At 36.2% G+C, this 24,659-nt stretch overlaps 2 protein-coding genes across 6 annotated transcripts in view; one reads left to right on the top strand and one right to left on the bottom strand.

Annotated features, from left to right (window-relative positions):
- The window catches only part of LOC131687357 (uncharacterized), a 53,445-nt gene that overhangs the window by 4,835 nt on the left and 23,951 nt on the right, over positions 1-24,659 (top strand). The gene's annotated exons all lie outside the window — the stretch shown is intronic.
- LOC131688730 (calpain-C) overlaps positions 1,329-24,659 on the bottom strand; it is a 98,852-nt gene continuing 75,521 nt past the window's right edge. For 2 of the 5 annotated variants that reach the window (XM_058973209.1, XM_058973207.1), the window contains 7 exons: positions 4,625-5,234; positions 4,301-4,568; positions 2,360-3,264; positions 2,187-2,298; positions 1,936-2,126; positions 1,741-1,873; positions 1,329-1,681 (listed from right to left, as the gene is read on the bottom strand). In XM_058973209.1, the coding sequence (XP_058829192.1) occupies positions 1,655-1,681; positions 1,741-1,873; positions 1,936-2,126; positions 2,187-2,298; positions 2,360-3,264; positions 4,301-4,568; positions 4,625-5,088 (2,100 nt within the window). In that variant the 5' untranslated portion in view covers positions 5,089-5,234 and the 3' untranslated portion in view covers positions 1,329-1,654. Of the gene's footprint in view, positions 1,682-1,740; positions 1,874-1,935; positions 2,127-2,186; positions 2,299-2,359; positions 3,265-4,300; positions 4,569-4,624; positions 5,235-5,889; positions 5,911-22,181; positions 22,201-24,659 lie in introns of those variants that run through there. The other 3 variants (XM_058973211.1, XM_058973210.1, XM_058973208.1) reach the window with 3 other exon arrangements.

The following is a 24,659-nucleotide window of genomic DNA, read 5'->3' as shown; positions in this document are numbered from 1 at the left end:
CAAAAATCGATTCCTTCTACCTAGTGTGTGTAACGTGAACAAACAATGAGTGACAATGCAAAGCAAGTTTATATCTAGTTGCGGGCAAACTGTGTTGTGGTTGACTACTCGAAATGTCCGGTAAGACCCGATTCGCGATGTGGAGCAAGTGTTGAAGATGAACATAAAGCTTCGCAGAACAACTTGAAACACGTCGTCGAATGTAATGACATTTTATACAGTATCCCAACGTATATAGATGTTGACAGTATTGAAATAAAGCTGCATGACCTGGTATTGCGTACTAGTTCCGCTGCTACCAAATAACTAATTTTAAAATACGGAGAGGTGAATAGTGTTAAGGAAGATACTTGGAGAAACTTCTTCCCAAGACTTCGCAACAGCGTTCGTGTAGTGAGAATGCTTCCGACAAAATGTATTCCCTCATACTTGATCGTCGCACATCCTGCAATGTGTTGAATATTTTCAACGATCACTAGTCACGTACTCAGGGCAGATTCCTACATGGCAATATTGCGATCAGCCGCTACACCAAGGAAAATCTTGCGTAGAGACTGCTAAGGAAATCCCACATGATACGACCAAAGTCGGTATACAGTCGTAAACCACAACCGGTTGGTAAACCAACGACTGTGGTCCGGTCAGTAATAAACACCAGCACAACAGCGATCGGGTCCAGTACTACTAAACCAACTGCCATTATCAACCTCAAAGTAACAACGATTACACCAAATGTCTTCAAACCAACAACCAACACCTCCAACAAGGAATCAAAAACCGATGAAGAATTTACAACAGCGACCCGTGAGTATAAGAAACAAACAAGAACATCCGACCGTGAGCATCATGAATGCAGTACCGATGACGACATGGACAACGAAAACGCGAGAGACCGGATGGCCTCCAAGGTACAAGACTCGACGGACAGGTTGTAACGTTATTTTTCTGTAAAAACACGAAAGATCCGCGGCTCAGTTGTGCTAACGCATTGAGCCGTGTCAAATAAATAAGAAAAAATACTCATTGTCTAGTGCATATAGTGACCGCACTGAAAAATGCTTGCGGAGCAACTGCGGTTATATTGAATGCGCGTTTCAGACGCGCGCAATGTGAGATTTTATTATAAGCGCGCGATGATATATACAAAGATGAAAGAAACGTAGCTTGAACGGTTAACGCGCATAAGTTGCAGAAATGAGTGGTTGAAATGCTTCAATTGAATATTATGTAAAAAATCTAGAATACTCAGAAATTCAAAACTGCAAAAGTATGTGTGATACTCATTACATAATGACACTTGTAATAGTTATTTACATAAATTTCTAGTGTATTTCTTTTAAACTATTTCGCATACATAACAATTGTTATCAGTAATGTTAATGAGCAAATTTGTTTCTAGCTTTCTACGCAAACTGAAAACTTACGCAGCTAGTTTTCCATTTCGATTATCGATTAAAACAAAGTTAAACAATGTAATTTACACGTACATAGTAGCAAACTTAACACAAATAACGGTATTAGTTACTATCTATACTTCTTACAGACGCCGCAATTCATGCAAATGCATAAACTCTAGGACAGATAATTTTGAAATATGATTCAAGAGATGGTACGAGCTATATCTGATGCCAATTCTTATAGCAGTCAACAGTTGTCAACACATGAAGACAGATTTGATGAACTACAAAAATACAAGAAATTATACAACAGTCACGCACTTTAAATCAACAGACTACAAACCTCAGTCATGCCCATGCTGATAACACCATCTTGATTTGTGTCCTTAGCTTTAAATAGCTCGAAAGCCATCGTCAAGTGAAGAATGGCAGAAATGAAGTCTGAGAGTCTAAGAGTTCCATCTCTCCTCATATATCTGCAACAGATGGTATTGATTTGTAAATCATTTAAAACTAATGACACTGAATATCTAATTACCGGAGTATCAGGATCGATAATATGTCGGTACTAAGCTGGAAGCCCACATCGCACAAAGCATCGCGGAATCGTTCAGCTCTGAGTATTCCCGACTTCTCCTTAGTGTGCATCTTGAACACTCCCCACCATGTCTTCAGGTTCACCATGAATTTATTGAAATCATTGAAATTGATCCTTCCTCGATTGGTTTTCTAGAAACAAGTTAAGGTTATTATTACCTATGATTTGTTCGAAGTTAAAAAGAAACTTACATCCATTAAACAGACAACCTGCCGGCAGACTTCTAAACTGGCACAGCTTCGAATGTAGTCATTAGGAAGACAAGCCTCCAACAGTTCTTGTAGATCAAAGCAGTTCAACGTTCTGAAAAAATATACATTGATTACAATCAAGTTTGCAAATTAACAATTAGTGTCATACGTACCTTTGATCATCTGCCAATTGCATGAATACAGGTTCGTACTGAGCAGTGCTTGTAGTGGCAGATACATTATTGTTCGCCGAATCCATTGAAACTTTAGCGTTGGAATTTAGTAACGGGAACGGATCCAGCAACAGCATTGTCTGAGTTTCCAGCAGTGCCAGCCGTATCGTGCTACCCAACACCCGTACGCTAAAGGATGCTTCTTCGGCGGGTTCAAATGTCGTTGCCATTATAAGGTAGCGTCCAGCATCCAACGTACAACGGTGACTTATTTGTCGCGAGTTGGTGTACTGAGAGTTGACTAAGCTCTTGTGCTTCTTGAAAAAGTTCTTCGAGAGGCAACCGTTAATACTCTGAACTGTTAAGGAAATTTGTTGATGAGTTTTTGGTAACAGTAAGTACATTTTTTCAGGATTCTTACCACTATTGAGATTATATACCGTAAAACCGATTACTTTCGGCTCCAGCACGCTGTGTTGATTCACCGAAATTATCACATCTTCTTTTTCGCTTAGAAAGAGCTGCAGTTGGGGATTTATGTGAAATGAGTCTGGATTGTTGCGACAACCGCCTGCGGTAACGCCTCGCTTCCACGCACCCTGATAAAGTCTCATCAGCCACCGACGATTTTTGTCTGATAACTGGGGCTCGTCTCTAGCCGTATCCGAGTCCAGATGAACACATTCTAGATGGGTGAACGTTTGTGTCATATCGAAGAACGACATCCAGAATTCGCCAACATCGAGTTGCTCAATGAGTCGGTTACGTTCATTCATGGTCACTCGTTCCCAAGAGCTAGAGAACGAGGACCAATCCCCATTGTAGGATGCAGATTTGTTGAGGGTTTGTGCCAGAGGGTTTCGTAGCCGTATCAACTGGACCGTATCTCCCATGATGGTTTCAGCCTTAAAAGAAGTAGAAGCTTTTTTACCGCAGTCTTCAAGGTGAAGTGATATTGGTATAACAGAAGTATATGGTATATAACAGTTTTAGTTATGTTCGTGTTATGTTACAGCATTTGTGTGGCATTTAAAAAATAATATACCTAGGTATGCTTCAATAGACGTAATGAGTAATTTTAACAGACTATTTTTTCATTATGTGTTTTATTAATTAAAAAAAATTAGTGCGCATAAATTTCTAAAGGTACAGCGAAGAAAAACTATTTGCAATTTCTTTGTACGACACGCCTTATTGCGATAACTTGGCTAAGCCAAGTTATCGCAATATTATCAAAGAACAGAACATGCTTCTTAAAACCCGTTTTAAATATATTAGAATATAAAAACAGGATATCAACTTCAAGCATAAAAATTGAACTGGGACATTACTTCGTAACAGTTGGATAAAAAACCTTCTTTGTTATGAAAATTAAGGCCATAGTACTCAAGTGAGAGCAAGGATGTGAACTAAACAGATCGGAAAACTAGGAGTGGCAGGGTCATTAGAACAGGCTTAATATCGTACGGGCTCAATTTTTATCTTCTGCTAATGAGGGTCGAGCTTAGGCGGCATAACTACGAATCACCCGAGTTCACTAGCATGTGCCCTGGTATAGAGAGACAAGTCCATCTTTACCGTGACAACCTTATGGTTTGATCGTATTAAACGTTTCATGCCGTCCTTTTTTTCTAGTGCATATGGGGATCTAAGGACCGATTTCTTCACCCTCGCTTAACTTTTAAACCAGGTTCATCAGTACATTTAAACCAGAGATGTATATAGGATGCGCGAAGACTGAAGTCAAAAGTTCCAATCGAACCCAAAACAACGGTTCCAAACGAGCAATGTATACAAATATGGTGGATTTAGCAAGTAACGCGTGGGGAGTATTGTGATTGAACTAAAAAGAAATTTTTGTAAATTTTGGGGGCAACAAAATGAAAAAAATAAACAATTGAGACATTGCGGAAGGATTCTTGAATCAATGTCGAAATTTACCTTATCTAGTGAACAAAGACGGTAATTGATTCCCACATGCAATCCGTTGGGTAGCACTTCGGTTTGATTACGAATCTGCGTCGTCGTTCCGTTGTTAACGGTGCATGTCACAATGCTGGTAGTATCCAACAAAGAATGAAGCAGTGGCGGCCGTATGAGTATATTATTGTCAGTTTTGATAGATATCGATTCCGTGATACCGCCGGTGAGATCCGCCAGACCGTCCAGCAGTGTACCGTACTTTAAAGCTTCATAGGACCCGTGTAATCTATGAACAAGAATTGTGATTAGTGCTGGAGCTACAGTAAATTTCTTTATACATACTTGGCATAGGCTTTCTCTAGCAGTCCCGGCCAGAATGAGTTAGAGTTCTGAGCCTGCAGAAAGGCTAACTTCCCGTTAATCGTTGGTAATCTATCGTCGACTAGAACCTCCAACCACTCCCCGCACCACCACAGCCGGAAGCGAAACATCCCATAGTATGGCTTGTCGAAGTTTTGATCCGCAGGTACCACTCGGTAGAATAAGCCTTTAGACAGGTACAGGACGCCGAGACAACTCACAAGCCACCTATCGCCCATCTTTCCTGGCACAATGTCGAACTGAGCCGTCGAATCGTTGACAAAGACCGGATTCTGTGTAATCTCGTGAGGCCGCTTCCATTGGAAGGTGAAGGGAGGTGTTTGGTGGTAAAACACCGACGATTGAGTCGCCGGGAAATCCTCGTCCTCCCAAAGGACATTTTTTTGCTTGCATTCTGCTTTGATTCGCTCATAAGAGGATGTCATGGTTCCGTTGGCGGTAATTTCCTTTGCGCTGCTGGTCGGTGGAATGGTGAATGTGTCCTGTTACGCTACGCACGATCATCTCATCTCGTTACAAGCAATAAGGCGTAAGAAATGGCAGTGGGTGCAGCGAGTTTCGCACTTTGTTTCTGCAAAAGATTCAAAAGAAAGGAACGATGAATATTGTGCATTTTTATTTCAGACGCCAAGAATTGATAATGGTAAAAAATAATAGCCTTTGTTGGCCATAGTACGTTCGATTTTTGATTCGGTTTTCGATATAACTAACGTTGGACCAATCTGACCTAACAGTAATTAGTTGATTTTATATTTTGTTGATTTTCCAGAGGTTAAACCCCTGCAGCTATACAAAAATCGAACTGGCCAGCAATGATGTAAACTGATCTATTTGGCTTTGTCTATCCAATAGACCTCATTCTTTCGATTTATCATGTTTTCCAAAAACAACGTGTAATTTTTGTTTGTTCATATTATTTTAAATTTGTATGTTGATAGTTTTGAATGTCGTAATTAATAAATATGCTGTTTTGGGGTCAAAAGAGGAATGATACGTATTATATATAAACCATTTTTGTCCTGCATGAAATGTAAATTTTATAACTGTAACTAGTATAAGGAACCACCATTGGGGCCAAGGGGCCTGTTGGTGTAAATGAATAAATAAATAAATACAATCATCTACTACAATGCATACATTCACTTTTTACTTCTAATTAAACCTCGCGGATTACTTAATCGCGGTCCATTTTTTTTAATTTCACGATCAATACAAATAATACCCACATCTCTTAGCTCAATGTTTCATAATACTCCATTATAAACTGCAATTAACTCTCCACTCTTAACGAGTATCACCAATTTCTTCTATTTACCTATACCACACAATATTAATTAGTGCATTGTTTGCCGAGTAGACTCTCAGCGATCAGTACAGCGTTTGATCGTGTAGGACAAGTGATTCTTCTCAAGACGGACCCCGTCTTGATTTTCATGCGTTGCAGCTTTTAAGCTTTTGACCCACCGCCGCCACAATGGGACGAATTTGAAAAAATAGGCCAATTATTTGTTCAATAAAATTGAGGAAACAAATGTTTTGATTGAAACAAATTTTTACTATTTTTGAATTTTAAGGTTTAGTTGAAATGTAATATCCAAGTAATATTTTATTTGTTTCATGGTGGTTGATGCTTTCGTAAAATTTTTAGAATATTTTACATGACCTACATTACCATAGAGCAATGTATCTGATTAGTCCTGACATTTTTCCCAACTAAAGCATCATTGCTTATTATTATTATTGCGTAGTGCTGAATCGTAGTTTTATTATTATTGAGTAGTGCTGTATTTGTATTAAATAGACTCCTACGTACCAAATTCAATTTAAGGCTTCGAAGAGGTTTTGATACATTGTTTTGATTGTTCCCATTGTGGTGCATCGGTCGCCAGTGAAATTGTGTTCATCTATATTATTTCTCTGTTATTATGCAGCTGCTATCATGCATTGCATTCGCTGTCTTACTTAGAAATATTCACGTGCGTGCTACCTCTCTAACTCCACACATTGTATAGAGAATGCCGTTGTAAATAATTTGTGGTCTATGCTGTACTTTTTTTAGCACGGCATCGGTCACACGTTTTTAATTATAACATACAGAAAGACAGTAATGAAGGATTGATTTATAATGATTAATTCAAAGTTTCTCAAACCGGGGTTCGTGGATCCCTAGGAGGGCGTGAATGACGTTAAATTTTTAAACTATTTTATTTTGAAAATAATATAAGGATAAAATGCAAAATCGATGTGCAACCGTGCGGGTGCACTACAACCCGGGGTGTTTTCGAAGGGGTCCGTGGTACGAAAAGTGTTGGATAAATTGATATCATTGACGTAAAATATTCTGAACCTTCATGTAAAGCTTGAAAATCCATTCCTAGCTGGTTTCGTACCAGCTTAGTGTCTGCTCTGCTCAACTCTAGCGGCTCAACTGTTTATCAAAAACTGCTTTTAATCCACCTAACTGTGTGATAAGACATTTCTTAAAACACTAATAACTTTCTCTTCGGAAATTATATCCTTTGAGGACATTTCCAACATTATGTTTCGTGATGTTTTGCCTTTCTCATAAAGAAAGGCTATACATTCACTCTAAAAATCGAAGTTTTAACCGAGGCTCGGAGGGCTCAGTTTCTTAAACCATTCGACTCAGTTCGTCGAGCTCGGCAAATTTTTATGTGTATGCGTATATGTGTATGTGTATGTATGTATGTATGTATGTGACCAAAAAAATGCACATCGGTTACTCGGAGGTGGCCGAACCAATTTTATCTAACTTAGTCTCAAATGAAAAGTACAATGTTCGCATAGCCTGCTATTGAATTCTATTCAATTCCGACTTCCGGTTCACGATTTAATGAGGTTACGCATAAAATTCCCATATAAATCGGAATCAGCATGTTATCTAAAAGATGAAAAACTTCATAAAACGTGTTCTAAATTGTTTGTATTTATAGCTTCATATAGTTTGATACCCACATTGACCATTTTGGACACCTTCGGCGAAACTGGAACCTTCGGGAAGGTAGCTAAGTTCCTGAACTCACATCTGCTGCTCAGAAATATCTGACTCGATTTTCTCAAATATAGTCCCAAATTAAAACTAGAACATCCAAATTGATTGCTACTAAATTCCATTGGAATCGGAGCTCTGGTATAAGTGTAACGAGTTGAAGTATGCGGTTACATGCGAAATTCCCATATAAACCAGTATAATGATTATATCATATATACATCATATAATGCAAACTAATTGAGATAAGTTCTAAATTGCTTAAAATTGTTGTTCCAGATTACTAATTGCAAATCAATGTCACATTAACCACATTGACAACTGTTGAGGATTCCGGAAATTCGAGAAAATGGCGAAGTTCCGAAATTAGATTCACACTTGTTTCTTTGCAATATATGGATATGGCTGACCCCATCCTCACAATCTTAGTCTTAAATGAAGGGTATAGTATTCACATTGATTGCTACCGAATTTCATTTGAACGAAGTATTGATTCCGGAGTTGAGTAAAAGAATTTGATCACACGTGAATTTCCCTTATAAACCTTTTAGTCTTTCTCCTATAGAAAGGTTATGCAATCACCCTGAAAATCGACTGATTAACGGAGGGCCGAAACTTCTATACCATTTGATTCGCTTCGTCGAGTTGGACAAATCTGTGTGTGCGCATGTATGTGACCAACAATGGCACATTGGTTACTCGGACCTTATTGTTACTGGAAGTCACTCCAAAGTATGAATCTTGTTCTTGTGAATCTCGTCAATGCCGGGACATTTACTTCGGTCAATCAGCTGTATGATTTTGAAAATTTGCTTTGAATATGGAGTATGCTTCGAAGTTAAAATGCCGGGGTATTGAGACTGAAATAAATGTCGTTTAATATAGAGTTTTATTGGAAAGACATTCAGCACGTTCCACAAGAACCACTGAAGTAATTAAATCTCCATATGATTACTTATTTTCTACAGTACACATGCATACCGCCAACTAATCCCGGTGCTGGGGTTCTCCGCATCCCACATTTTTGTCTATAAAAACAAAAAAAAATTTAACAAACACTTCAATAAAATTCAGGGATGTTTCCAAAAGTCTGGCCTTTTAGGCAACATATTCCTTTTACGAGATCTCCTCCCCTATGGAGCTGAATCCTGATGCACCCTAAATATGTAGTTAATATTATCAATCATAAAAAAACTGCACAACTAGTTGTGGGTTGAGTCGGTTCTTTAAACAAAATGCTCTGAGATTATCTTCAGATTCCGTAGTTTCTGCACCCAGCATACTTTGCTTTTTCACCAGATCTAATGACCAACAAATTTGCACCTATTGAATATATCTGATCAAATTTGATATATGGAAACATTTAATTTAGCAGGCCCGAGTGCAGAATATTCTCAAGGGGAGGGTTTTCATTTTTTTACGTTCCTTATAAAAGAAAAGTGCAGAAACTTTCAAACTTTGAAGATTTTTGCCGAGGCTTGGAGGACCGAATCTTGTGTACCAATACTCAGCTCAACAAATTGAGTAAATGTATGTTATCGGGAACGAATCATCAACAGATACCGCTGGTTTGTGGTAGTATCGGATTGGTTTGTAGTAGTTAAGCCTACCGACTAAACCTAAACCTCTTGTATCTCGCAATCCTCATCCATCCGGGGAAGCTGCTAGGTACTACTTCAGTAGGGATTGTGCTCTTGCACAATCGATTGTTAATCGTTCATGTTTTTTTCATTGCTGTTTTTTCTTGCTTGCCGTCCAACTTTCGCGGTATATCTAACCTGCTCAGGTCTGTTGCAAATATCGTCACCTGTTGAGACACAAACTGATCCGGACCGTCGACCATTGTATTCTTGGCGCTACTCGTTTCTATGTATCTGCTAGGTTGTGCTGAGAGTTCCTCGGAGGCGCTATTTCTCCCGATACCGATGCCCATTTTCACGAGTCATTTAGCTGTTAGCCACTCCAAACGGAGAGATCATTGGCAGAGTTTCTTCAGACAACGATATCCCGATTTTCTCTAATTTCGTGTTTTTTCTTCTTAGCTCCCGCTCACAACTGTTGCTAATATCGAACTTGTCGATACGTGAACCGATCCAGAGAAGCGGACCAACTTGACTTACATCCCTTTCCAACTATCCTCGCACGGTTTCTTCCTTGGTTACTTCAACTACTAGTTTCTAGAATGGCCGAACTCAAGTGACACGTGTCTAAACGTCTCGCAGTATAATTTTTTTTCCTATGCAAGAAGTTAATATTTTTTAAAAGTAATTTAAAACCCTTATGGGAGGGGTTTGAACCCCTAAAACCCTCCCCTGTAATTTAGTAACACCCACTAATGTACAAGAAGCTATGAAACAATTTTGAATAATTCCAGTCTTGAGAACTTCGATAGGATGTTGTTTTTGTTTATAAGCCGTGTGGTGTCCGGCGGCCTAAACTTTCACCCAAGAATAGAACCACTGGGAACCAGCTCCCATGTCGTAAGAGGCATCTATCCGTACCGAAGACTTAACTTGGACGGACCTTAAGATGTTCCATCAAAGTCTATCCATTTTATATTGAGTGAATCACTGACATATAGTCACCTTTTCTGATTCGCTATTCCCGACTGTGTACCAACGTTTTAGGTTTCTTCTGGCGGTTGCACTATAGTCGTAAATGATGAATTCTAATTGTACACTAAGTAACAGCATATATTAATATACCGGCTCTTCTACGCCAATGAATAACTTTCAAAGCCTTGGTTTTAAAACCGTATTTAAAAAAGCAAACTTTCAGACAGGAATTTTTTTGAATTGGCCCAAGAAAAAGCTGTCGAATTACACAAAAAGTTTTTTGTGTGGCAAGCGATCTATAGATGTGTCAAAATAAGCCAGTTTTTTTTAATTAAATCTGGAACCATCTACCGACAAATCAACATTGACGAATACCTTTAAAAGTGACTTCTTCAGGTCTCATGAAGGCCTGACACTAGCTTTATACTATTCTTGCTTTCCTAAACAATGGTAAACATTTGCACACTTCAGAACTTCACTCTGTCAAAAAATGTAGGGCCATCGGAAGCTAATACTTCGTAAAATCGCACTCCTGGTCATTTCTTCAAAATCAGTACTCCGCGTCACTCTTTCGAGTTTGAACCGCTCATACGGTAGTGGGTCTTTGCCAGTATTGCTCTTCTCCCATCCATTCTTCTTCTGGGCCGCCGATGGGTCAAAACCCCTTATCGTTGTGTTTATTATATTGATTACGCATAATAAACATCGATTTCAATTTGGTATTCTACCCAATTATGGAAACGTGTCTGATATGGAGAGTGGATATACTAACTTGTCATTAACATTTCGCAGTGAATTTCTTCACATTCATTTGAGATATCTTTTATACTTTTTGTACGCTTGTTTTGTACAGCAAACTTTGGAAATATTTATTGAAGTGATAATAAGAAGCAATACTACCGATGGCTGGGTTGTTCTGAGTTCAAATTGCTCGTTTCGAATTATCCGAAATTGATCGCGGGCGACTGTCTTACATATTGCTAAGATTATATTGTTTATAGATGATTAGATATCTCTATTATATTCCACGCCGCATTATCCTTTTATGTAACCCGAAGAAGAATTATTATTAAAATGTTTTATTATTCTAACGGCATTCATATTTCTACTAGAGGTTGCAGTCTTGAAAACATTGCTCTAAAATGAAAAGACAAAGCGCGTGAGTACTTAGCTATATCACAATATCTACCATGATATATCCTGATTCATTTCCCTACCTACTAACACCAATCCTATCCTACGACACTTGTAGATGATGCAGAGAATTCCTCGGTCATAATAGCCACAAGTGTTAACCTAACATTCCATTCCATCCCAAAATTGACCTGCATGGGCGTGGCCATCCACGTTATTGATCATTCTATAATTATAGTCTCTTTAGGTTGCAGGTTGAGTATATGATGTACTACTCTCAAGTATCATATAATGGGTCCAATATGCAATTTCAACAGGCTTTGATCAATCACCGGCGGTCAATTAAGCTAAGCTAACAGGAAGCAATTTGCATGATTTCAAATTGACAATTTCCGTCTTTCTCATATATAAAGGTTGTGCAATCACTCTCAAAATCGTCAATCTAATCCCGGGTTTCTGAATTTTAGGGGGGCGTAGTCACCCCCCCCCCCTCCCCTCCGTCATCACCGCCTTAAAACCTTCCTCAGATCACCCCTCGTTGCACCCCTCTTAGACCATCTACCATATTCTTGACCCTTTCATGCCCAACTTTTTTCTAGTGCATGTAGGGTTTCAAAAGTATTTTTCCTTGAAAACGGTAAGATCAAGAAACACAAAAAGTATTATTTCATAAAGATAGGTGCTTCCCTTGTAGTGCTTAAAGCTGCTAAATTTTTACCTTCCAATGCTCAATACAATTCTCTTAGAATATTTACAATAGTCCAATTGCATGGAAAACGTAGCCAAAGACAGGCTAAATTGATAAGTTTTATCAGTTTTCAAAAATATTGCACCATTACGAAGATATATGAAAAATTCATTTTCCGTCGTCAACGTAAATTGTGCCTGACAGCACTGCTCCAGCAGAATCCAATCAGACTAATTGCAATAACTTCAGTTCTAGAGCTGATCCTTGTATCTGTTAATGCTCAATGCTGAAAGGCAACAGTCACATTTATTAGCCTTTTTTTCTTTTTCGAGCAAATCTTGCCTCAATCAAAAGTTATAGCTGTTTACAAACGTTGTTGTCCACAAACATGGGTTAATACCATTACTATATTGCCAAGTATACTAAAGCTAAGCTGGGGTGGATCGGTTAAGAGTTATTCACCCTCTTCACATACCCACTCCCGAATGTTAAATCTAATCCTGGTAAAGTTATGCTCCTTTTTGAGCAAAATTGTCATATATAAGTGGTTTTCGCAACTTTTTCAAAGCACAAATCTTTTTAAAATATTTTTTTATTTTTCTGTGGGCCTTAGAGAATAAATCCCATTTAAAAGTTTTTTACAAAAAGTCCTTAAATTAATTATAAGGATATATTTATATTTTTTTGCTTATTAATTTTGAAAAAATCCACACAAAACGAATATCAATAATTTTTTTCTTCAATAAACCAAAGGCATGTTTTGGAAAGTACTATTCATTGCAAAAATTTTCGTGAACAAATGTTGTGAAAATTCGGTCGAGGGGCTGAGATATAACATTTTTAGTAAATGCTTTCAAACCATGAAACTTTGCTACATTTTTTTAATTGATCAATATCTCAACCGTAACTTGACCAGTGTAGGCATATTGGGTGTCAAATAAAAAGGATTTCTCACAATCTTACAAAACATTTTCATATGTGGAATCTTCCATCTTATTCTAAGGTAGTTATTGCGAGATTTATGGGATTGTGCATGATCAACAACTTTTTCGAATAAGAAGTGATAACACCAATGATGCTATTCACGATTGATTAGATTTATTTATTAATGCTAAGTCTTATAATAAAACACTCAAATTGAAACTATTTGATATTTTATCGAATACATACGGCGTGATTGAAGCTTTAGAAGATTTATTTTGGCCATTTCTGTTTTTGGTGATAGTAATAACTCGTTTGTATCAATACCATTCTTTGAGCCATCTTTGCTGAATTCTTCACATGAAGCTAATAATCGTACAGTTCAATAATCACTGAAATATTTTCCGAGCAAGCTTGCTGATTGATCTGTGTTAAAGACAAGTTGTATCGAAATAATGGAATAAAGTTTGGATAACATAATTTTTCACTAAATTCAATCAGTAATACTGAAACTATATAAGCTAATTTTCTTGGCGAAAATCGGTGAAGAACAAAACTGCTATTTTGGTTTTCCTGTATTTTCTCGTTCAAACCTAAATGACAGTAATGATCGTACTGCAAGAACAGTACCTTTATGTAGAGAATTCTACGAGAAAAAAGAAATTCAGAATAACTTCTAAAACTTGAATCATGCCATATTTATTCGATAACATATGAAATGGTTTCAATTTGAGTGTTTTATTACAAGACTTAGCATACATTCACATTAATAAATAAATCTAATCAATCGTGAATGTTACATAGGTAGCATCATTGGTGTTATCACTTCTTATTCGAAAAAGTTGTTGATCATGCACAATCCCATAAATCTCTCAATAACTACCTTAGAATAAGATGGTAGATTCCACATATGAAAATGCTTTGTAAGATTGCGAAAAATCCTTTTTATTTGATACCCAATATGCCTACACTGATCAAGTTACGGTTGAGATATTGAACAATTCAAAAAATGTAGCAGAGTTTCATGGTTTGAAAGCATTTACTAAAAATGCTATATCATCGAACGAATTTTCACAATATTTGTTCGCGATAATTTTTGCAATGAATAGTACTTTCCAAAACATGTCTTTGGTTTATTGAAAAAAAATTATTGACATTCGTTTTGTGTGGATTTTCTTCCAAATTAACCAAAAAAATATTTTTTTTCGCCATGATTAAAAGGTTCTATAATTAATATAAGGACTTTTTGTAAAAAAACTTTTAAATGAGATTTATTCACTAAAGTTCACAGCAAAATAAGAAAATATTTTAAAAATTATTGGGCTTTGAAAAAGTTGCGAAAACCACTTATATACGACAATTTTGCTCAAAAATGACCATTTTTCATAAATCGCATTTGCGGAACCTCTAGATGATTTTTTAGAAACTTGATTTGTTCTACAAAAGTGCTTAAAGTATGCTTATCTTTCATTATAGGCTTGAGCACCATGTCTTTTCGAACATCGATTTTTTTGGGACAGCGTAATATATATATGAGCTTTTTCTGAAACCTCTAGTTCACCCACAAGAGTTTTCAAGTTTGTATGTGAAAATATATGAAAAATAGGCAAAAGAAACAGTAAGCTCATTAAAAAAATACCAGTATCATCTTGTGCATCCCACAATCCGATTTTGCAGTAAAAAGATATCCTCATATAAAGTTATGTGTTGCCTCTCTTTCTCGCACATGCTTAGGATAGCCAAGTTAAAAAAAATCGATTGGCCTTCAAAGTTAAATAACACTTTGCTGGAGGATCTCCAATCAAAATGCAACCTTCAATAAAGCTTCGTTATAAAATAAGCTATGTGACCAAAAGTTTTGAGGTGTGCAGAGTTACTGTGGATTTTTTTATTTGATTTTAAGTTTTTATTTCCAAATTTCCATATATATTACCATAGAAACTTGAAACCTCTTGTGGGTGAACTAGAGCTATCGGATAAAGCTCATACATTGCATGAGATCTTTGCATCCAATTGCCATTTTAATTAGAAATATTCAGAAAAAAGTCAAAAAATTTTGCGGTATGTAATAATATATACATACCTACATGCCTTCACGGGCAAATGTGCTTTTGAACAATTTTCTCCTTAGTGGAGAAAAAAAATTTGTAACCAAAATTTTTCTTCACTAACGAGAAATATAGCATAATGCATATGTATTATATTGGCTTGTTTTCTCCTATTTTAGCTTGTGCAACCAAAGCGCAACTGGTGTAGATGATGCGCAAGTTGATTCTCTAACATGTACACAAGATGCGCATTAGTTGCCCACTCTGCAAATAGGGAAAAAAGCGAAAGTTCAATATTTCGATTTTCAACTGCATCCAGAATATATGACTTATAGGAATCACACAATGCGTATCGAAAGGTGAAATTTATTCGTAAAAAAGTGATTTATGCAAATATTTTATGAAACATTTCATAAACTCATATCAACCAGCTTTTCAGCAAAAAGTAATAGCATTTCAGTTTCTTTTTCTTTTTTTTAATTGCCAGCTACGAATGTGTTGGAAAAACGTCGAATTTCTTCTGTTATTAATCCAGTGCATTCATCACATAGCCAAGCGACAGTGGCAAGAAAACTCCAACATCCGTTAAGTAGGTTAATGAATTGCAGTTATTTATCATAACATCCAATGAACAACTGACTGAGTCTAAGGTAAGTCTTTGGATGACGATTACACACAGTTATAGGCACACCGGCAAACGTTCGCAACGTATGGTTAATAGAATGATCAAAGCGAAGAAACGATTCGGCGCATCGGAGGTCTTCGGTACACGAGGTGTGGTGTGTGGTGCTATAGCAAAAATATTTAAAAGCTACAGGTTTGGCCGTTTCTTTCAAGGGTTGTTGATTTTTCAAGGTTCACTTTATTTATGTTCCGTTGGATTGAGCATTGGTTTTGTGGTGTCTATTGATTGGTCAATAATCACACTGATCAACACGGTTATTGCAAAAGACAATTTTACTAACAAAATTAATAGTGATTAACTCGGTGGATGTTTTGTGTCTTTATCCACTCTTTGGAAAGATTACTAACTGAAAAGTGTAAAAAATTCCGAAAAATCAAAAAGTTAAGATAACGCTGGATTTACCCAAATCGTGTCTAAATAAACAGGTTATGAATGTGTTTGACACGAATAAATATATTTTCCGCAGTGGCAATATTCCGCAATCAGTTCTGGTGTTATTAAGGGGAGTATCTGGTGTAAAGTGCTAAAACCGAAAGCTATTTTGTTTTACGATTTTGAAGGCAAGGCAATAATGGATCTTTTGTGGAATGTTAAGATTTATTTACACATTCATTGTGTACGAAAACAATTATTTTCAGTCACGCAGACTTGTGGTTACTCGACGTACGAATAATGGTAGAAAAAAGTTCGAGTTTCGGAAAATGGCTTCATGACAACAGAAAAAATATCATATTTTATTGTGAAGTTCGCTCACTTTTCATCAAAATAATGCGGAATTTTTTTTAATTCGCTTTTCTGTGGTTCATCGACAGGCTACACATATTGTACATTCTAAAAAAAAACAAACAATTCGTCGATTAGTTTTTGAGTTATCGTGTTCGCCAATTTGAAAAACTCGGTTTCCGGAAAGACGCTATTAAAGGCACATCAAATTACATCAAGGAACAAAAAGCTGTGAAAATTAACCCATTGGGTAAAAATATGAAAATTATTGGGTGGAAATAGTTTAGAGTGTATTGTTTACACTGTATTTTTATCGCCGTCAGTTTTTTAAAAATTGTTGCCGATACATTGAAATTCATGTGTTACAGCAAACACTGGCGAGGAATGCAGGGTTTAAATTTGTATGTGAAAAATCATCAAAATATATTGAGAAATAACCGTTTCAGATTTTTGCACTAGGAGTTATGCCATGATTTAATCTAAACAAGTTGTTGGCATTTTTTAAGGGCTGTCTGACTGATAGAGGTGAAGGGCCTAACACCATAATACGCAAATTTATTTTTTAATCTATGTTCACACTTCTTTCCGTTACCTTACCTCCACCCTCTAAATAGGGGATTTAATTTATGAACGATTCCATCGTAGAGTATTATAGTCGTTTTTTGAAAATATGCGTTTGTTTACAAAAGACAACATGCGACAAATGGTTATCTCTGTATTTGATACCGTTCGCTTTACAGATTCACACGAATACGGATTTGTCTGCGGGAATTTACGGATTAAAACATTATTTTAGACCAAAATGTTGCTTTTTTGGAAGGCAAATTTTCGATCACTCAACAGAAGTAAGAGTTAGAAATAAGCTTTCATCCCAGACCATGTGGATTTTCATATGCAGGACAAAATATTAGAACATTTTGAAATTCTAAAAAATAGCCAGGAAAAGTTATTTAAAAAAAGTGATTTTAAGAGGGTGTATTATAGAATACTCCACAAATTTCTATTGAAGTAGACAGATAGACTTTTGGACTCTCCAGCAAAGTTGTTTCTTATTGTATTTCCTACAACTTTGCTGAATATTTTTGATTTATTTTCAAAAATAATCAATCAAAAATTAATTTCTCAGCTTTAGAGCTGTAATCATCAAACTAATATCTCTATAAAATGGGCAATAATTTATATACAAACTTTACTTAAGACACTATAGCTCACACACCAAAAAATTATGAATTTTATCATTGACGTAATTGCAAACATGACACAATTTAACAATCCGTAATTCTCGAAATGACGAAACATTACCGTGTTCCGTTTAATTTTACATGACACATATACATTACATGCGCAATGACATAAAATTACACTTACTGCCATTGAAAACAAACGCCATATGTTGAGTAAAATTACTCGATTTGCAAAAATCAACGTCATGTAAAATTAAAACCAAACGTAAAACTAAGTCATTTTTGATGCTCGTATATGTCAGGGTCAGGAGACGTAAATTTACACGATTTTTTCTAGGTGTGCAGAAATCAACTTTTCAGGTCAAAACAACTTCGATCACGTTTTTGCCTATTTTGAAACACTGCATATTGTATTTGAGTCGTAACCAGGCAGGATTCTCAGTGCCAGATGAAGCGTTTAAAGTTTGCATGAGAGTTATTAGCCTGTAAATTGCTTTCGGCTCCTTTTTAAAAATTACTCCCAAGCGCTTATTTTATAAAAAAGTATTCATTTTTTTTGTGGATATGTGTAACACCTATACGGATACTCTTTTCACGCACTATAGAGAACCTGTAATCATTCGTGGAATAGGTTGAAAATCGCCTTAAATAATACAAAATGTTTATAATTAAGAAAACTACAACTGGACCGGGTCTATTTTAGGGGACCGCATGTTTACCTGATAATAAAAATAGAAGTGGGTTTCCAATTTAAAAACCTCATACGAAAACACAGTAATTGTAATGTATTTACAATCATTTTCCTCATTGGAAAAAAATAGTAATAGAAGCGAAATAAAAAATCCTGAATTTTGAACTGATGGTGTGAATACCTTTAACTTTACGTTCATCGCAGAGACTTGATGTCTTCACAGGAATTTTCCAGGAAAAGTTTCTGAATCTATTGGACGTAGCGCCAAAAATAACTATCAATTTCACCTAACAGTGAGATTGAACTATTTTGGCATAATTGATAACAAGTGCTTTTGCATTAGCACAATCAATTGGCTGGTGATAAAAGACACGCAAAGAAGCTGTCATGTGGTCTAATATCGATAAGAACACATTTTAAGTATCCGCAGAAGCATTTAAAGTTTGCTTGAAAACGATTAGCCTGTTAATTTTTGTGGATAACTTTTCAATTCCCCGAAAGATTTAAAACGAACTTTGGGCGACCACAAGGTCAACACAATGCGTCGCTTCTCTTGATACTAAGAATAATTTCTGATAAGAACTCGAACAAATTCGGGTTAATAATGGGACTTGTTGATACAAGACTATGACAAGGAATTGATCAAATAAAAGTAACATATATAATGAGTAGTATCAGAAAGGTTAGATCTCACTATTAGGTGAAGTATATATATATTTTTTTTTTATTTTTCAACTACTTTTATGTAATTCATTATCCTGAAAAGTTCTTTCGAATATTTCAAGTCTCTGCGATGAACATACTCTTTGATGTGATATTTAAACAATACATTTTCGCGACAGATTCAAACCTTTTAACATAAAATAATAAAAGCATTTTTATTGAAAACCCTCAGCAAATTACTGTTTTCGGCAAAATTATTCTGGATTATATTCCTTCATACGTGACCTATGAAAACAAAGCACAATAAACGTCGTTGATTAAACAGGCGTCTCTGTACATTTAAAGGACAATTTATTATGTAAGTACCAGTTTTGTAATCAGACGGAACATTACAGAAAACCATGGTCAGATACCGCTAAGAAAAACCCGTTCTGACCATAATAATCACAAAAGCCGCATCCAGTACCTCAAAATCAACAGCACGCATCATAAATGAGGGATTATTTGAGAAACTCGATTGGTTCATACTTGTAACCTTAATCAAATAAGACCATCTGATTGCAAGCGTTAAGGCAGCAATAACGATGACGATATGGACGCATATGACAACGGCACAAGAAGGCCGCAAATAATACCGGGAAGTCGCACAGTTTGAAGGACAGTTACTAATAAAGGGTGAGTCGTTAATTGTTGCGACATTTTTGATTGGTAGGTAAATCGACTATAGTTATCAAAATGAAGCCAAAGTTTTACAGTATGTCAGTATATATTTGTTTCAGATTTAATTAGTCGAATAAGTTTGAGTAAAATGCCCGACATTTGTGATTAACACGCCACATCAGTGTCTGTACAGTTGTATCCGGAACTTTTTCTCAGCTTTATTCACTTCCTCGTCATTTTGTTTTTATCCTTCGCCATTTCGTTGGTCTTTCGAAGCTCGCGCCTAATCATGGACAATAGGTTTCAATCGGACGGAGTTCAGGACAGCTTGGTGGAACCATGGCATAAATTCCAATGAGTTATCCGCATTCCATTCCTGTACAATTTTGAAATAGTGACATGACGCAAAAACAACTGTTTTTGATCGTGCTGCCATTATAACGCCAAAAGGCGTTTTGGGAGGCACTCAGTTTTCTAAATCTCATATCTCATAGAGCTTTTGGTCACGAAAAGTTTCTTACGTTTTCCACAAGTGCGTATGGCCAGTCAAATCAGGTACTTCGAGCTTCATCCGTTTGGAACGCTCATCCATAGCAAAAAAAAAATCCACACCCCTGAAATATTCTTGTCTCTGCAACTGATATCCGCATAGATGTTAGTATAATCATCAATGATGCAGCACCGGTATTTAGTTAATAGCACCGTGTAGAGTTTTTGGTCGCGCATTTTGGCAACACTTTTTGCTGGTGTTTGTCCCGATTAGGATCCTTTCTTGGCCAACTAGACGAAACTTTTCGAAACATCTAGTTTTTTGGACATGTCCCATGTCGAAATGTTCGGATTCCGCTTGATTTCGATGGTCTGGCGGTCTTTTTACTCGTTTCTTGTTTCCAGAAACCTTTGGAGGACCTTTGAGACGGTTGAAGGATGTATATTCATCAGTTTTCCTGAGACGCAATGCGACAATAGGGTTGCCACTAATTTTAAAAGAATATCTGGCAGATCAACCAAAAATGTCAGACAAAATCTGTCACTTGACAGCGACTTCAATGTCTTAGAAATTTTAAATCCATAATTTGAAAATCTGGCATAATGAAAAGTTTGTCTTGTTGTCTGAAAGTTACCAAAATCTCTGGCTGTGCCAGATAAATCTTGTATACTGGCATCCCTAGTGACAACCCAGAATTTTGCATGTGAGTGAAAAAAATTCTCTCGCGTGCAATTTGATGATTTTCTTCTATCTTGACCAGAATCTCACTGACAACTTCTAAACTTAGCAGATGTAAACAATACACTCTAAAGATAAACTGGGAAAATTTTGGATTATTTCGGTCAAGTATGAGAAAAGTTACGCAAGTTTCAAGCCATCGCAATAATTATCTACCCACCCTTTATTCGCTTTTTTCCACCTTTTAATTTAATAAAAAACCTAAGATTTCGTTAAGCTAACGCATTGAGCCGTATGAAATGAACGATTTGTATAAAAATGGTTTGATTTGAAAGGGTGAAACCGTACGAGTACCCTAATCGATATTCAAATAAAAAGTAATCCATAGTAGAACCCGTCATTATTTTAAGTCCTGGGACCTGACTTTCGATGGCTCTGGCGATTCGAACTAGCTGTGCCTAAGCTCGAGAAGACAAAAGATTAGTCTGTAATTGTAAGCCTGTTTCTAATGACTCTGCCACTTCTAGTTTTCTGATCTGGATCACATGGTTTCTCTCTCTTGAGTACTACGGCTCTAAATTTTCATATATTTTTATAAAATGATAAGAAAATTACGACTACATACTAGTAGAAAAAATTAAAAAAATAGTTTGTAAGTATATTTAAAGATTGGAAGCCTCCAAAAAATATTTATTCTTCATTGCCTATTCGTTTGTATGTCGTTTCAAGTTTTAAACACTATTGATTAACACACAAGTTTTAAGGAAAAGGAAATTACTTTACAGATTCAATAGTCAGTAGCGGAAAACTTGAAACGCACGACAAGGGGATCTTCTTTCTGAATAAATCAAAATGAGTGCTCTACAAGAAAGCAAACCCGTTGCCAACCTAGCGATGTTTCTAGCCCTTGTTGCATCTTAACCTAATTTTTTCATATTTGTAAACACCTTCGGGGGGTTTATATATCGCTCTTTCTCTCTCTCTCTCTCTCTCTCTCTCTCTCTCTCTCTCTCTCTCTCTCTCTCTCTCTTGTGTTAACTGCTTAGCTCAACCGATGCATGATATCACTCAACAACAATATAAAAACCGGCAAACAACAATATAAGAACCGATAATCGATTCTGCTTCGATTCGTTGTTCTATTCTCATTATTGCAATATTTTCCATTATGGTTAACATACAGCATACATACAGTTTTTTCACTTTCTTCAGGCAGTCAGGAAATTCCAACATGGAATCGCTCGCTGGGCCCAAAAACAGTAAGGAAAACGTATGTTCCACGGTGAATTCGAGTTACGGTAAGCCTTGTATCGTTGATGAGCATTATCATGATGATTTGCGTACTATGACTATCCCTATTTCACTATATAAGCATGAAGATTACCTACCACGCGGGTGTACCCCATTAGGCCTAAATACGTTAGGCATACGGACGTTTGGCATACGTACGATAGGCATAATGGACGCTAGGCATAATGAAGGTTAGGCATAATGTACGTTAGGCATAATGGACGTTAGGCATAAATTATCACTTCACTTTAGCGGCAATGACCTAAAATGAAAAGAGCGTAAATTTTTTAACTTTTTATATGTGGTAGAAATACTTTGGAAGCTTATCTAACTCAATCAACATTTTATTCTACTATATATACTTGAATAAATCTGAAGTCAAATAAAATAAGCGAACTGATTGCGTGGTATGCAGGAATTCAGCTTGCGTTAATTTCTCTACGTAAAACCTATGATTTGCAAATTACTTAAATAGAAATTTTCTTTAGACAGATTGAAGTTGAAAACCAATTGATTTTCATTATTATTAATATAGTGGAATTAAGGTTGGACAGAGAATGCGCAAAATTCGCAAACGAAAAAAGCAGTTTTTTTCCACACCGTATGTCAGATCTTCATAAAAATCAATCAGCGTATGTAGAATGTTGTTACAGTACTGCTGATTGATTTTTATGAAGATCTGACATACGGTGTGGAAAAAAACTGCTTTTTTCGTTTGCGAATTTTACCCTTTCTCTGTCCAACCTTAAACGGAAGACATCTGTCTGAAAAAGATTAATTGTGACATTTCGCTAAGTCGCTCAACAAGTTTTGAATTTTGGAAAAAAAATGTAATTCATCTTGTTTTTTTCTATCTTTGATAGTACTCCTAACGACCTGTCTTTCGCATTTTCAAATAAAATTTGCAGAAAACCCTCTAAAAAAATTACGAACTCAGCTCATTTAATCGCCACAACTTTGTATATAACCCCTTAATGTATGAATAACGCACATTAACTTGGATTAGCTCTTACATAAATGTATGGTGCAATTTTCCAAGAAAAAACAAATGCTCTTGAAGAACAGCTCATGGAAGAAAGAATGATGCATTTCATTATTTATTCAACGAATATAAGAATATTGCTGCTTCAATATTGATTATCACGTATATTTTCAAGTTCAATTATTATAGTTTAGAGGCCAGCAAAATAGAACTACGGAAACTGTCTGATACGAGAAAGAGTTTATTTGTGTACTGTGACGAGGTACTGAAACGAAAAAGGTATCGTCACAAACGTTAAATCTGTAGCCTAAGGCTGATACTGTGTATAACATTGCAAGTTTTCATAGGCTCCAAAACTTAATATTTTTTCATTATTTGGCTTTTTTCAAATATTTGGATCCAACTGTATTGGTTATACATATAATAGGCTAGAAATATGCTTGTACCAAACCGCTGACTTAACCCTAAAACTTGCGTTTTCCATCCTAGAACGTTGCACTGGGGTTCGATCGCAATTTTCGCAGGTAAAAATGCAAACAAAAGAAATGTATAATACACCATTTTCTTCGTATTTTAATTGCGAAAGAATCGTCTTGAAAGTGTATTAAATGGAATTTCGATATTTTTGAAAACGTGCAATTATTTTGAAGAGTGAAAGTTTAAAAATCGGGTTTTGGAAAATACCACGAAATCGGGTGGAAATTGAAATGAAAAAAATATTTCTGACCAGTAATACATTGGTAACACGCAATGTTACTGTTACAGCAGTTATTGTGCGCAAATTATACTTGACAGCCATTGCTTTGAAATACTATAAAACAATAAAACAATAAAAATCAGCGAAAATGAGAACGATTTTTTGTTCAGCTTCAAAATTAAATTAAATAAATGATTAAAAACGATAATATAATACTAATTGTTACTTACGTAGTAAAACAACCAGTATTTAAACTAGTATTGTCACGAATCACCTTTCCACTGACAGCACGAAACCTGACGAAACACTAACGGCAACCGTACACTAGGGTACAAATGTACCCTACGCCAACTTTGATACCTGGTTCCACGAAGGCTATAAGCAAACTGGCTATACTATCTTTTCCTACTCTTACTAGGAACTCTAAATTGAATTATGGTTAGGGTCCCAGGTCGGTAAATGCCGAATTCTCGTTTTCACACGGCTCCAAAGAAGGCGTGGGGTACATTTATACCCCAGTGCAAAGTTCTAGGGTTAAATCAAGGGATGCTTTCTTCATCTCGTCCACGGAAAATATAGAAAAAAAACCCTAGACTTACAAGGGATAAATATGTCGCATGATATTTTTCATTTTGGAGTCCCTCGTTAAACCCGAAAAAACAATTGTAGGATTGATATCTCTATAATAGCGAAAGCCTTACGATTACTTTTATAATTTTGTAAATTATGCCTAATGTCCATTATGCCTAACGTACATTATGCCAACCGTCCATTATGCGTAACGTATATTATGCCATTCGTCCATTATGCCTTACGTCCATTATGCCTAATGTACTTATGCCTAACGTATTTATGCCAAACGTCGCGCACCGCTACTACGCGGCTAGTAGCAACGAT

Source organism: Topomyia yanbarensis, chromosome 3 (genome assembly GCF_030247195.1).
Source record: "Topomyia yanbarensis strain Yona2022 chromosome 3, ASM3024719v1, whole genome shotgun sequence".
In the NCBI taxonomy this organism is placed as follows: Eukaryota; Metazoa; Arthropoda; class Insecta; order Diptera; family Culicidae; genus Topomyia; species Topomyia yanbarensis.
The sequence above is the reverse complement of the archived record's forward strand: the minus strand, read 5'-3'. Positions and strand labels throughout refer to the sequence as shown.